Genomic DNA, 16,797 nt, shown 5'->3' on the forward strand with positions numbered 1-16,797 from the left:
ATGGGAGAAAGTTGAAACAGCAGGCAAAAGGCTGCTCAACCGATATCTAATTGAGTATGAATTTCCGAAAGAATAAAGTACATACATATATCGTTATAAGGCTCTTGTGGGACATTTTTTCAAAACCATACACATACGGTAATGAATCAATATGCTTCCCGTTTCCGTTTAATTCAATGCCGAATTTTTGAGCATCATCTTCTAATTTCTAGAAATGCAGTAAGATGTTGCGTTTTGATTTCTGGATCATTCGAATTTATGAGAATATTTTACTCTATATATGTACATATCCCACATAGGATATTTCCAATAACTTCTATGCAAGTTATATGCTTATTGGCATTGTTGTTGTTTTAAATGACTAAAATTTAAGAACATTAATACGTATATATTTTGTATACATCCTTAGATAGATGAGCCTAAACTTTATAAAACCATATTTTTTCAATTAATAAACAACTTACACGCAATCCCGTCGTATCTTGCATCAGCTCATAAATGGGAGTTTGCCAATGCAAAAAATCCTTGGAATTTGCATGAAGATATACAGGTATCTTCTCAAAGATATCATAATCGGCAGGGCTAGCACAGACACGGCATAAATTTCCCCACGATGTCATAGCAGCTGGGAATGTTACTTGGCAACGAAGAGACGCAGAATTTCTTCGATTTTTTCAAATTATTGCGAAAATTTAATTTTACAATAAATCTCTATTGGACACACACAAAAACGATTAGACAATTAAACGAACGAACAGACAGACGGCACCGACAACAAACAACACAAAGCTGCAGATATTGAGATGGTAGTATTTTCGATATGTGTCGGGTGCAAAATATCGATTCTTATCGTTTTTATATGCGATTACCAGGTTATCGAATGCAGAGTTGGAAACATAGATCTATTATAAACGATGTGAAATGAAACATTTGGTCTGTTCCCCTGCTGAAAGAATCTACTAGATGTTACTGTTTTCTTCGATAACATAAAGGAAAATTCATTAGTAAAAAAATTGTAGATTCTTGCAGTACGGGAACAGGCAAATTGATTTTAGATTGAACAGAAATACAAAATATTTGTAAATTGGATAAACTTGTAAACGTACCAATATAATGCGTTCGAAGTACAATGGGTTGTTTGCAAATGACAAATGAGTTGATTAAATTGTTTCCCCTAGCTATGTGCCGTGTCGTACCCTAAGTAGCACAGACACACCCAAAAAGGACTTCATTCCATCAGGCGTCAAAAGATCGCGTTTGCATTCTTAATTAAGGTCCGGGTGTAGCTGATGTCGAGATCACCAGCCAACCTGAGAAGAATGCTATAGTGTCAATTTCATATTTGCCAAACAGCCGATGTCTTCTGCTATATAGCGATGAGCATCTATAGTGACCCTACAGTGAAATTTATATATCTCTGTTACTATAAGAAGCATCGAATTAGTTCTATTAATTGAGAACTCAGACCCGATAGGTTTTGAATTCCTGCATCCATGTTCCGCTGACCATCTGCCAACGTATATCATGCAGATCACCTCTACAGTCAAGAACCGCTAATGAATTCATGGTAGACGACTTCCAGTGGTTTTAAATTGTCAAAAAGATGTTCAAATCGATCGATATAAAAAACAATTTTTATACTAGTTTTACAGGTGACGAATCATAGATCTACCTGTGGGCTTTCGAAGACGAGCTAAATCAAGCGAATCGAAGTAAATGATCATGTAACAACTATTCCGCTTGAACAACCTAGGACGACCAATTCTGAATGGTCTTTGTCTGAAGTATTTAGCAAAATTCGAAAAATAACTAAAAAAGTTTGACCTCCTAGAAAATAATAGGTATGCCGTTGATAAGCTATGACGCGACAGTTTGGTTTGCGAATGAAAGCGATACCTGTCAGAATTTCGCACTGAGAAACGCGACAGTGTACCTCCTCATGACACCAACGGATCATTTACACGAGGAGGCAATGTTTGTTTATACCCGCAAATCGTCACAACAGTATATTGTCCCTGCAGTACGAATCATTCACACCATCACCTTATGGACAGGATTCCCCAACGCAGGTATGTAGGTCTCTCCCTACATGATCTAGAGAGATAAGTCCAACGATATAAGAGAGAATCCCTTGATCAACAGGCTTATCGGGCAGCAATAAACCGCATTCACACGGAAGCAGTGACACAGACAATGAAAGGTGAATGAATGCAGTTCTTGGAGTCCACCCATCACCTATAGCATAAAGGAAACTGCCTACAGACGAGAGTAGTTTTAACCCAATGAAGTTCAGGATGGTGCAGCCGAATTGGCAGCGCTTTAACATACGCATGCTCTGCGTGTGGACTTACGCCTCACGATACGCCGTATATCTGTTGGAGTACTTTTTTTAATAGTAAAGCTAGTAAAAAGGAAACATTTCAAAATCGCTCTCTGAGTACAAAATAATTTTAGAAGTTCGGTAACGCAAATCTAGGGAATATGCCAAAGTTAGAAGGCAATACTTCCAAATCAACATAACAGCCAATCATAAGTTGGCATTCCTGTTCACCATTTTTACTCGGACAAAATTTTCTAGTAAAAAGTTTACAAGGAGAACGCCATTTTGTTTTGAGCTCCCTTAAATTGGGTTGAACATAGTACTAGTTTCGTGGGTTCAGGAACGGGTTTCGAGTAAAAAGCTGTAAAACTTTTAAAATTAGTAGATTCTTTTAGGTTCTGGAACTGTAGATAGTTGCTACAACAACCTTATTGACATTATTTAGTTCTTGAACTAAAACCTTGAACTAAACTATAAACCTGACCTGCTGTATACGCTCTTTTCAGTGAATCGTTCAATTGAACTTGTTAGTTCGCGAACTAGTAAACTCTATCGCGCTGAACAGCTGTTTTTCGTTGTTTTCCCAATAGGCAGTGTTGGCATTCGTATTTTCATCTCTTTTTAAACTTGAGCAAAATAATGGATTTGGAAAGTGAAAGAATCCTTAAACTAATATTTCCAGATGGTGTGCCTGGTATGTACCGATACATTTTCCAAAAATCACAAATCCAAACTAACCCAAATCAATTTTCCTTACAGAAAATCTTGCCGACAATCCGGAACTTTTCAATTATCTCAACAAATTGGGTTCTTACAAAGTCGATCAATTGAAGAAGGAACAATCCCGACTTGCCGACGAAACTAAACACATTGTGGAACAGACCCAAGATTTGGCAATATCAAATTATAAGACATTTATTAAGACAGCAGAAAATTCTCGTTCTATTTACAAAGAATTCCAGAAGGCTGAATCACAAGTGGGTACCGTGGTGGAAAAGTTACCAGAGCTTAGTGAGAAATGTGAAACATTCCTTGAACGATCGGTTGAGATCAACGAACAAAGACGTCTGAATTCTATCACACTCAAAAAGAATGCACAACTTTTGGAAATATTGGAATTGCCTCAGCTTATGGAACGTTGTATACGTGAGGGTCGATATGAAGAAGCTCTTGAGCTGGCTGCATATGTACAGAAAATGGGTGAAAACCAGGGGCATATCTTAGTTGTAAAGGTAAGTTTTAACTTGCTATATGGAACCACTGCGTACAAATTGTGATTAATTGATCTATAACACAATAACACAACATAACACAATTTTAACATTTACAATTCCATTTAGAGTATCGTCCAATCTGTGGAATCGTTGTGGCACACAATGCTGGTCCAATTGGTTGCACAACTTCGTACTGATTTACAATTGCCGAAATGTTTACAAATTGTTGGCTACTTGCGACGCATGCAAGCCTTCGGTACCAATGAATTAAAATTGAAATTCCTACAAGCAAGAGATTCTTGGCTAACGGCATCGTTGAAGGCAATACCAATAGATGATGGTAAGTGATATATGATAGTAATAGAATAATAGCTCCCTTTTAATATCAGTTGGCGTCCTCAGATTTTAACTAAAACTATATAATTTTGATCGAATGGTCATTTTGAAGCGATTAGCTTCGTATGTGTCATACAAAAACTTTAAGGATGAAATATTGATCCCAAGTTCCGTGCAACTTTAATTGAGTGGTCAAGGTCCCACTCAATTAAAGTTGCACGGTCGCCGTACTGAACTTTTTCCCGAAAATATAGTTTTCCAATAAGAAAGTGGAATGAGAAACTACAGCCCTTTGAATGGTAAATGCGTCTAAAACCTTCAAAATACTGAAATAATATTGATATATGATATTTAATTTAACAATGTGAAGTCTTATAGAAAAAATTTTCGTAGAGGAACAAATTTCTATTCAAGACATTTCGTCATTAAAAGGATCTACATCGATTCAGTGTCGGTCACGTTCGTGGTACGCAATGCCAAACATTTCGGAAAACATTGCTGTATCATAATATAAGAAAAAATCATACAGCTCATTCTGAAACCAGTTAGAGGTGTAGTATAGTCCAACGGTCCGAACTTTCAGCATCCTTGCCTTTAACTTCTGCGGAGCTAAATCCAAAGCCTTGCAAACATTTTACATTCTCTGTTATGGTAATGATAATATTAAACCATATACCTTTACTAGTTTCAGTATATCTTCCATATCCGTCTTCTTACATCAATAGATTTGATAACTTCCAACAGTGAACATATACACCATAATATTCTACTTCAGTCGATCGGCTAAATAGTGATCGATTGTACTTAAAAGAGTGATGCTTATCTGTTGCCCAGATCCCCCACTATGTGTATATTCGTTACATTCGGATCATAATTGTAATGTAACAATTAATAATTGCAGAATGTAACAATTATGACCCGATTAGAAAATCGGACAAACATTTCGGTCAAACAGTTTTCGATCCATTCCTCTCATCAATATCATCCGATCACAACCGAAAACTATGGGTGTCGTTCTTGAACCGGAACTTTATGCTAAATTCTCTAGCCATCATTTACGTCACCTAATGGATATACTGCCTACTTTCCTTGGTTTATGTTTAAAACGACATAGAATGCAAATTTTGTATTTTTTAACACTGGTCTCGTATCATTTGACCTGCTAAAAATGTACCGGCTTCCTTCCTTCCTTCTCCGTGTACACTTTCGTGATGTACTTTGTTTACGAATTATATTGGACGGGCGAACACACATATCTAGGTCGACTCAGACTAGTCGAGACTATCGGTATACTAAAAGATGGGTCTAGGACCAATATATATCCTCACATCGGTCACTATTTATAAATATAGAAACATTGTACATCTTTGTATTTCTTATTTATATAATATATTTTGCGTCTTTGTTTACCTGTAGACTACGCCATCTACATGCCGAAAATAAATTATATTTTATTTCGAAATAAAGTGTAGGTTAATAACTTCGCTATGTTCGAATATATGGAGGATGTCTAATTTGTATTGTGATACAACTATACACCACCAGAGGGCTATTTAATAAATTTTAAATTCAATTTTTTAATTCATTTGTTTAATATTTTATATTTCAATATGTATTTTTTTAGCTCAACAACATCTAACTAAAACTATTGAAGTTACCCGGGTAAATCTATTCAACATTATTACACAATACAAGGCTATCTTCCCTGATGAAGACAACAGTATGGCCATACCACAAAACGACAAACCTCTACAGGGTGTAAGTTGTGATGGAGAACGTCTCTTCCAAAGTTGGTTACATGAGAAAGTAAGTTAAAAATAATTCCCTGCTATTTACACTTTCAAATTTATAATAATATCCTCTAATTTTTATAGATCTCCGACTTTTTGAAAACATTGGAACTGGATTTACAACGTGGTATAACCTCCTTCGACACTGTGTTGGGTCAATGCATGTATTTTGGTTTATCATTTAGTCGAGTTGGTGCTGATTTTCGTGCTCTGATGGCTCCAATTTTTGTACGTGTTATCAAGGAGAAATTCTTCAATGCAATCGGCAATGTTAATGAACAATTCGAAAGAGAATTGGAAAAATACACCCTCATTAATAAAATAACTGTACACACTAGTCGACAACCATCGACAGCTGCGAAAAATGACACTAACGATATTGAATCATATTCACCACCTGAAACTTTATTAGATTTCCATCCATTAGCTGCATTGTGTAATGGCTATTTAAATGCTCTTAATGATTTGAGGTTATGTGCACCGACAGCACTGGCAAATGATGTTACTCTGTCGTTACAACAATCACTGGAGTTGGTGGCTAAACGCATCTTAGCTTTCTATCGCCAGGAACAACAAGCATTTACCGCAAGTGAACGAGAAACATTTTCAAAGTTATGTTATTGTTTTGCCCATGAAATGATACCCTATTTGCAACGTTGTATCCACGCCATATTTCCACCAACGGCATTATGTGGTCATTTGGGTGTAAATTTAAATACTTTGGAGAATATGAAAATTACTTATTTACAGCAAAAAGAAATTTTGGAACCATTGAAACATTTGGTGCCAAATAAAATTGAAGTTATTGCAAAATCAGAAAGTACAACGCCCAAGTTGGAAGAAACGAATGTTGCTGTTACAGCAGAAGGATAAAAATATATTTTTTGAGCATATTATACTGTTTGGTTGATTTGATTATGTATAATTTAAAGAAGTATTTAATAGTTTTTATTATGAAACATTTAATAAAGATATTCCAATAGTTATAAACAAGTTTGAGAAACTGAAAGTTATATTATTAAAAAATGTATTATCATTAATTTAAAAGGAAAGGGGAAGAGATGGAAAAAATGAAAGACAGCAATTTCAAGGAAAACGTCATAGCAATCTCAAAACTTATATTTAAGAGCTTTTGTTTACTTCATCGAACATATATGAGATGTAACCACTAACGGCGTGTAAATTTAGCAATTCTTGAAGACTGGCAATGATGCCAGCAGAGGTGTTGCTCTGCTCAATTTTAGGTTCTCGTTATTCTCATTCATAAAATCTACGATTTCGCTGATTTTGTTTCGCAGTCCATTACAGTTAAACGGAAAAATCCGTTGTACAGCAACATGTGGTGCCTGGTTCTGCGTCTGTTGTAGAGGAGATTGTGGAGACCATAACGCGAATGGTGAATATGATGAAGGCACACTGGAAGATATGCTGATGCAGCATGCAGCGAAATAACATAAATAAGCACGGAAATTCACCCATTCCATGCATCGCACCGACTTAGATGCGGTGGATGCGTTTCCGACAACGGAACAGAACCAAGGTCCGAGGCTTCTTTGTATCCCGTCGTGGACCTGTAGAGGGACCACTCTGCCTATTTTCCAGGTTGAGTACAGTTAAGTACTCTACTCCAGGTCCATCCAGTTGCTTAAGCATTACCATTGAAATTCTTTTCGGGCCCAACGCTTTAGATGAATTAAATTGTGGTGGTACCTCCTCGGCTCGAGGGTCTCTAACGTCGCTAACCGGGACATACGTTCTATCGTCCTTCCGGGACATACTAATCTGTTGACTTCAATGGTGCACTTGGACCTTCAGATGTTGTATGACACGAAGCTCATCATGCTCATTCGCAAATACCGCGACGATTTATGAAACCTTGCCAAGATTTATGAAACCTTGCCAATCAGCTTTAGCATGCTTAAGGAAAGTTCGGCGTTTAGAGGTAATGACATCAGGTGGTATATTTACGGAGACGATAATGGGGATGAGGTCTGAACCAAGAGAAATGAAATGGTTGCCAGACTACCTCATTTATCAGACTGTGGCAATCTTCTCTAATTATCGTGGGGTCATTCTCATTCACCCTGTAAAATGTAGAACCGTCAATTGCTCAGGCGAGATAGGTCTTTACTTTACCGAATGGTGTAACAAGAAAGAAGTCGTCCACCTTCTCGATCTTTGTAATCATCGGAAAGGCTAAAGGTATCTTTCAATTTGGATTCTCATTCACAAAATCTACGATTTCACTGATTTTGTTTCGCAGTCCATTGCAGTTAAACGGCAAACCCCGTTGTACAGCAACATGTGGTGCCAGGTCCTGCATCTGTTGTAGAGGAGATTGTGGAGACCATAAAGCTGATGGTGAAAATGATGAGGACACACTGGAAGAAATGCCAAGGCATTATGCAACAGCCGCGGAAATGCACCCATCGAATGCATCGCACCGACATAGATGCGGTTCCGACAACGGAACAGAACCAAGGTCCGAGGCTTCTTTCTATCCCGTCGTGGACCAAAAGTGTTCGGAGCAGGCATCACGGGATATAATAATAATGTTTAAAAATACGACACACACAACCCCTGTTCGAGTATTCATCTGAGCCCGGTCCATACCATGGTAAAGACTTGGTGACTAAGCCTCAATAATTATTGATTATAATCAATAATAAATCAATAACTTGTTGATTTCAAACCGCCCTGGTATCAACAAGGCTCCGTTCAAATACAGTCGGTACTTTGATTGCAAACCGCAAAACTCTGATGGGCTCAAAGTCGCCTAACACTCTAGCGTTGTCCATATAAAAATCCCGTCTCATTTAAGGTATTTAGAAGGGGTTTGCGCGTTTCTAATTCGCACAATGTATATGTAAAATTTCAGTGCAAATATTGGGAACTCTATTGTGAGCTCAACAGACAGGCGGGCATAAGTAAATCTACATAGAATTTTATTCTGATAATCGGGTCTCCGACCCTACTTCCAACAGAAGGTCTTTCAATGAGAACGTGAATGAGTCCCCGACTTCTTATTTCTCTGTATTTTAAGTTTGATTTGCTCCCTGGGAGGCAAATACTGCTACCAGCTTCCAAAACACATTGAATATCTTTGACAAATCAAATTGAATAATCTGATAGCTCCTTTTTATGTAGGATCTTATTAGATAAATGGGATATCCTTCTTACCATCTGACCCAAGATAGATGCTTCTGCTGTGAGCATAGCAATATCCTGTCACTTATTCTGCCATTCCCACCTATCTCCGAATTTTGGTCGATATGTACGTCACCCGTGCTTCTTAGGATCAAAAAGAGAAATCTACTTTCAACCGTCGTTAAAATATAGAACGCTGCTAATGATTTCCTTTATCTTTTGTACACAAATAGACACTACATATGTATTTGAAAAAGAGACCCTCACACATACACTCAAATTAAACTCCCACCCACGAACTACTTAAGTAAATAATGTAATTTATGAATTACAATTAAAAATGTAAAATTAGCCACATGAAGCCCCAGACAGAATTCAAACCCTCCTCAGTAAAAATTAAAAAAGAAAAGAAAACATTTTGAAAACAGAGTCGATAATTTTCCATTTGTGCCAAAGGCATTATTACAGTTTTGAGGGAAAAGGGTGGGTGTTTGGTATGGTGTACTGATGATGGTCATTGTCAGATGAAAATTTTTGCCCAATGCTTTGGTCATCATTTTTGCAGCTGGTGTAATAAAACTCCCCATTTGGTCATTTTGGCAATTATAGCGATAAATTAGCAGTAGCCAACAACAACACAAAAACAAGAATAGCGAAAAAGAACAATGGTGGCATCAAAATGAAATAAATGAGCAGAGTGACCAGTTTCTTCGTCTTGATGCTCTGTTGGTGTTTCTTTCTAGTTTTGTTTTATATCCCTCTTTGGCGGCAGAAGGGAATTATGGGGAAAGGACATCAAAATATCTTCTATGTACACATGTATGTAGTGAGGGGAAAAACGAATGAAAATATAACGCGACTGTTCGTTCAATAGTAGAGTGTGGTAGGCAGACAGACCTATAATATGTGGTGTATTAAAGGGAAAAACTTTGAAAAAAAAAACAACAGACTAAGGATAATTTGAAGATAAGTAGATTGAATTAAATACAGTATCGGAATCATGTATTAAGGCTTTAGGAGAGAAAAAAATATATTTCTGAAATTTTTTTAGGGATTTCTTGGAGGGTAGAAAATAATTTCGGTAAAGGTCCATATTTTGACATAATAGCTACCTTATAAGGGTCTCTATCAATTTTGGTTTGCTGATGGTCTTAGCCGAATTTTCCCCACCTGAAATTTCAGTCGAGGTGAAAGAAGTTGGCTTAACTCTAGTTTAGTAAAAACCCTCTGATTTTTTGGTACGTCCCCTAAGAAAAAAATATAGTTAGGGTAAAAACAGCTACCTCTGGAAAAAAAATTAAAAAAAAATCTGATCGTTTTTAATGAACTAGAGTTGTTCGACGACGTTTTACTTGTTTTATAATAAATCTAAATCTAGTTTCCATTCCCACCCTCTCTAATTTTAAATCCCCACACTGTAAATTTAATGTATCAATATAAAAATAAAAGAATTTCTATTGTTTCTAAAAGTGTGTATATTATCCTATGTGTTCAAAAATATATTGTATTTTCTGTAAATAATTTGAGAGATAGAAAAGTAGACACATTTCAGGATTACAAAATTTCAAAATGACGTTTTCTCATTAATCGACAAGTTTTTGATTTTGAAATAGTTTGAGGGGAACAAGGCTACAGGTTAATATAAGGGTGGCGTACACATATGTATACATGTGTAGAAAATAAAGGTAATAAATTTTATAATTTGTAATTACTTTGAAGCTGCCGAACAATACCTCTAGGAATATAAACGTGAAAATTGTGAAAAACATTAAATTAGTTCCCAGTAAGACTGTAGAGAATTTTATGTTGGTTATAAAATTTGTTTCTGTAGGATCCAAAATTAATACATAGAGGTAATTTTGTATGTTTTATTAGTGTATATGTAACAGTTCACATAATTATATATTACTTCGATGAATTAGAAAACTTTTGGACAAACCAACAGAAAATAGTTCCTTTTAATGGTATAGACCTTGAAAATGACTAGGTGATATCCGAGGAAGCATGGTCTCAAAAATTCAATTTGCTTTTCAGCGAATTTTTACAAGAATAATATAAATTCCGAACTTTGGAATAATCATTGTTTTTGGTTTCAATAAAGGTAAAGTAGACTGGGTATTTTGAAATACGTACTGAACAAACTGAATGATGTAATATACATATAGGATTAAAAATATAAAATTTTCGTTAATACACCTACGATATTTGGAATTGAAAATGTGACCGGTACAAGTTTTGCTATTGTCTTCAACTTGATTTTCCATCGGATTCGTTGCCTTCCCCCATTGCGTAGGCCAACGCTTGGCTCGCTTTTATATGCCTTTTGTGCTGGGGCATCTTCATCCATTCTCACAACATGGCGTAGCCAACGGAGTCGCTGCAGCTGACTATGTCGATGTCCGAGAATAGATAGTATAGTATGCTGACCTTGTGCCAGTTAAAGTTATCCTGCATAGACGTATTAATTTTGCAGGAATGCCAAACGCAGGCATGTCTCTAAACACATCTGGACGGGTAGGGCTGTCGAATGCGGCTTTATAGTCGTCGAAGAGGTGGAATGTGGTGGTGTGTTTTTCGTGGGACTTTTCCAGGATCTAGCGCAGAGTGAAAATTTGGCAATGGTGGATTTGCCAGGCTTGAAGCCACATTGGTATGGTCCAATAATGTCATTGACCGGATAGCACTTTATATGCCGATGGCAATCATGGCAGGTATTCCACTAGCCAAATTGTACTAATCAACTGATACATGCTCCTTATCAGCATCTGACCACCAGTCTTGAATAGATCGGCTGGTAATTTATTATTCTTCAGCAGATTGATTGATATTCTGATCTCATCTTGGTAAGGTGGTATACCCTATACCGTCATCTCTTATTGGTTCTGGGGTATCTTCTTCATAGCCATTATTTGATACCAGAAGCTTTTCAAAATGGTCCTTCCAGATCCTCAACACGCTGTCTGTATCTGTCACCAGATTTCCTTCTTCATCTCTACAAGAGGATGTGCCTTCACCAAAACATTCGGTTTGGTGTTTTATTCGTTGGTAAAATTTCCGGATTTCATTCTGACTATTGTAAATCTCGATTTGACTCCGACGTTTCTCCTGCTTCTATTTTTCCCTATAATTCTCCATCGCTTGTATGGTTGTCCTATACGCTGCGTTTTTCACATCAGTAGCATTACGACACTCCTGATAGTACCATAGGGTTTCTTGATGGTGGTTTTTTGGTACCAAAGTGTTGCTTATGCTGCAGTTTGTAGGGGGTGGGCAATTATTTGCCATTGTGCTTCTATTATTATTAAGGAGTGCTATCCCCAAGCAGGTGAGTAAGTGGAGCGGAGTAGGCCTCTGCTACCTGTTGTATTTGCAGCTTTTCGACGTCGAGTTTCCGTGTTACATTAGATCGAACCTTCGCTGCTACATTAAAACGGTTGCGAACCTTGGCTGACACAAGGTAATGGTCCGAAACGATATTCGCACCTTTTATCGAACCGAAAGTTTGGTAAGAAGTACATTACCGGACAACCAATGAGATGCACCGATTAACCAACTCGGTCAATGATTAAAAAATGTTTCTTTATATCTTTAGTGGTTTTAATATATGTAAGCAATTGGTCATTTCATTAATTTTGGATCAAGACAAACGTTTGTGGTTGAACGAACGGATAGCTGAAAAATAACAAATTAACTATAAAGAACGGACTAGTTCACTTGCTCTTTCAACTGAATAGTTCATCTGAATTAGTTTGTTCGCGAACCGTTTGGGATTGTTGCTAGGAGGTCGCCTTTATGAAGGCATTTTCCTTCTAGCCCACTTACAAATAACCTTACCTACCATTTGTAATGGTAGATTATGCCTGAAATATCTCGTCTTTTAGAGATCCCCTGGAAGGCCCTGATTGATCATAGATTCTTGGTATAAATTCCCTAGCAGTGGTTGCCTTACCCTTCTTTCTTCTCCTCTTATTGAGCCACCTTTGTACGCGATGTTGAAATTTATTCAATCAAGAAGTCACTTACAGTGCTAATCGAGTATTTCCTTGTGAACTTCCGAGTACACTTGAGATTCCTCTTGATTTGAAGGAATTCTTTAACGGTTATTGTGATTCTGTCCAGGTCAATGAACCGGATGTAGAAGTTTACCGCTCTCCGGGAAATTTTTTTTTGTCTGATGCTTCCTTAAAACATTTGGTGATTGATCGATTGCTTCGATTTGTGAATAGGAAAGAGATAGAGGGAGAGAGAGAGATAGAAGTCGGAACTATATTGAGGAAATAGTTCCTTTTTAAAAAAGGAACGAGAAAGATAGATCCGCACCTTGAACTAGATTGGCCAAATGTACTTACCACCTTTGACGATTGTGGGAGTCCCCCGCTTCACCTTTGTGTTGACCCTCGGGTGAATCATCCCAGAGGTAGATGTGGATACCCTCTTGGGTCAGACCCATGGGTTATTTGATGTGGATTTAAGGCCTCTCGGTCATTTCCTTCGAGACTCTTCCCCAAAAACCGAAGAATTGAATATAGAATGGAAAATAAATTACAAATTCTTCCGTGCTTTTTCCTGTGGAAACCGAAAATGACTGCTTATTGTCATATTGTTTAGAAAATCAGGCTAGAATAATTAAAATACCTAAATGGGGTCGAGTCTATGTTAAATACAGGACCATGATTCCCAAAATGCTAAATTACAACCTCTTTAGGCGAAAATGCGGGACTATACCGAAACGTGGATCCTCACCTTATGATGGAGCATATGGCTTAATTGACACAAAATTGATTGAAACGTTTATGTATATAAATGAGCGTATATGAAGAGTGTGTTACCATTACTATAAATGCATCCCGTCTGTTGTTAAATTTAACCCACTACAACAACACTATAAAACAGAATATTGCAATGGCTTTTGTAATAAACAATTGTTAATTACAATAAAATACACACGCTTTCTGTTTTGAAAGTTTTGTCAATAGCCAATCAAGTTAACTATTTGTTCTAATTCGATTAATTCGAAAGCAAACAATGTCGGAACAAAGCAAATAAACAAACATCGATGTAAATAAACTAAATCTAATTGTGGAAACATAGAATTTATAAGAATTTTAAATAATTAATATTTTAATTTACATGATTTTTTTTTCCTAACTGCCTGTGATTCTAATGATGTGGTTGTTCGTGTGTGTGTCCAATACATCAAGTGTAGTAATCGAACATAAACATACCTATATACTGGATGTGATGATCCCTTCATCACATGGACAACATTACGAATCCATTACTGGACACTCCATTCTAAAACATACACAAATCCATTCATTCATCCATCCATTTATTTTGTTAACCGAGTTTCATCATCAAGCTCGCCATCATTGGAATTTTGTAATCCCAAAGAAGAACTGAGGTCTATATCTGTTCTGTTTTTTTGCTCGTTGCTCCGTTTCAAAATATTCGAATGCGTTTCGAATTGCAGTGAATTGAAAAATGGTTAAATAAACAACTCTGTGTTTTTGTGTTCAGTAACATTTCTTCTGTTTTTTTGTTTTATTGTTTGTTAGTGTAGTTGTTGCTGTTGTTGTAGTGTTGTATACAAATACAATAAATGAATGCGTTTTGTTATACAATCTGATCTCCTATATGTTTGTGGCCCGATTGTAGTAGAACTGAGGTTCTAACAGACAAGAAAGACTTCGGAGCTTGTTGGTCCCAAATATATGTAAGTATATAATATGTGTGTGGATAAAAACATTTGGACTACCAGCACAGTCGCACAGTTGACGCCTATGTCGACGTCGTTGTGGTCACTCGTCAACAATCTAACACTATTTTCTATTTACAATACAATTCAATACAAAAAAGCAAAACAAAATAAAACGCATAATGGAAGTGAAAAGATCAATAGTATAGGATGAATACAAAAACAACTATGAACAAGTAGAAAGGAATAAGAGCAGGCGACATCGGCTATTTAGTGCTCTACAGTTAACACTTATTCGAAAGCTTATGGACTGATCAGAAATGAAAATCATCAGACGGGCAAACCATGTACCCTATATAACTGAACATTAACTTTCAGCCGTATGTTCATTATAATTTGTAAACATATTACAGGCCACAGTTATGGTCCAATCGTCCCGAAAGAAGATTCCTTTTTTAGTAATGACCGGTTAAAATTTAGGGGATGATTTGGACCACACACTTCATTTTTGTCTATTTTTCTCGTCGCAATTATGACCCGAGCTTCAAGAGATTTTATACGGAAAAAGATATCGGACCAAAGAATAAGCATGGCTGTTTTCATGACGATCGGTCAATATTTAGCGGGTTAAATGGACCCAGACTTTTGTGTGAAAAATGTCAATATTTGTATTCTATAGCATATATATTTATTCCTGAAGAACATAGACCAATACCAATTATATCGATGTATGTACTTGGGTAATTTGGTAGAGCAGATTATTTTTAAACTAAGTGGATGGGTGGCGTACGGGATTATAGATACCAAGCAACGGTTCTGATTGGCTTTGGTCCCTCTTTCATCTCAATTGTGGACACCCGTTAAAATATTGAGCTAATATGTGCAGCGAATTCACCCATAAGAACTATAAAAAATAGGTTGAGGCATCGGGTAAGTTGCCCGAAAACCCCTCCTACTATGAAAAAGCAACGAAAAAGAAAACCAAATCCTTAATGTTAACGACCCCCCGCAAAGGTATCAGGGACCACGATCTGCGAAACTGCAGTTGGAATGTGCGCACGTTGTATAGAACAGGCGCAGTTTTCACTTTGGCGGATTTACTCAGGAAGTAGAAAGCCGATATTATTGCCTTACAAGAAATGCGATGGAAAGGGACGGGCGTAAGTAAATCAGATGATTACGCCCTGTATTAAGCTGCCATGAAACGAGACATGAATTTGGCTGCGGATTTATGGTTAATAGGAAAATAAAACATCTCGTGTCCAGATTCACTCCAGTTGATAAGTGAATTGCAATAATCCGTATAAAAACGAAATTCATCTGCATCAGTCTTATTTGCGTCCATGCTCCAACGGAAGACATAGATGAACAGACCAAAGACACTTTTTGCGAGGGTCTAGAAACTTTATATGACCGCTGCCCTGGTCATGACATTAAAATTCTGCTAGGAGATTTTAATGAAAAAATCGGAAAGGAAAATATTTTTGGCCCCACCGTCGGAAAATTCAGCCTCCATGAAGAAACATCCGACAATGTCATGAGGTTGATTGACTTCACTGCAGCAAAAAACACGGTAGAAAGCAGCACAAGATTCAAGCATCTACTTGGATTTTTCCCGATCGACCAACGAGAAATCAAATTGATCATGTTGTAATAGATGGAAGGCAATCATCCAGTGCTTTAGATGTTCGATCGATCCGAGGAGCGACCACTACCATGTAGCAGCCAAGGTTCGCACCCGTCTTAATAGGTGCGATCTAACACAACACGGAAACTCGACGTCGAAAAGCTACAAAGACAACCTGCTTGACGAAAGCACTCCTTGTCTCGATAATAACATAGAAGCACAATGGCAAAAATTGCCGACGATGGAGAATTATGGGGAAAAATGAGAAACGCATTTTCAGGAAAAATAAGATATAACACGAACAAAATTAATGAAGTCCGGAAATTTTACCAACGAGTAAAACACAAAACCGAAGGCTTTGGTGCAGGCACATCTTCCAGTAGAGATGTAGTAGGAAACCTTGTGACAGATACAGCGTGTTGAGGACCTGGAAGGTGCATTTTGAAAAGCTTCTGGTATCAAATAGTGGCGGCGAAGAAGACACCCCAGAACCAATAAGAGATGACAGTATGTATACCACATAGCCAAGATGAGGTCAATAGCAATCAATCGGCTGAAGAATAATAAAGCGGCAGGTGCCGATGGGTTACCAGCCGAACTATTCAAGACTGGAGGTCAGATGCTGGTAAGGAGCATGCATCAGCTGGGTCTGGGGGTAAATGGCG

General features: G+C 37.2%; 1 protein-coding gene across 1 annotated transcript; it reads left to right on the top strand.

The window, feature by feature from the left end:
- The first annotated feature begins 2,944 nt into the window (after positions 1-2,944).
- Positions 2,945-6,533, top strand: LOC133334747 (conserved oligomeric Golgi complex subunit 8-like). Its single transcript, XM_061543075.1, has 5 exons — positions 2,945-3,014; positions 3,080-3,552; positions 3,661-3,874; positions 5,495-5,676; positions 5,745-6,533. The coding sequence occupies exons 1-5, from the start codon at positions 2,960-2,962 to the stop codon at positions 6,531-6,533; spliced, it is 1,713 nt and encodes a 570-aa protein (XP_061399059.1). The 5' UTR covers positions 2,945-2,959.
- The last annotated feature ends 10,264 nt before the right edge of the window (positions 6,534-16,797 follow it).

Source organism: Musca vetustissima, unplaced genomic scaffold, assembly GCF_032173495.1.
Source record: "Musca vetustissima isolate MV318-11 ecotype Yass unplaced genomic scaffold, APGP_CSIRO_Mvet_v1 utg14130, whole genome shotgun sequence".
NCBI lineage: Eukaryota > Metazoa > Arthropoda > Insecta > Diptera > Muscidae > Musca > Musca vetustissima.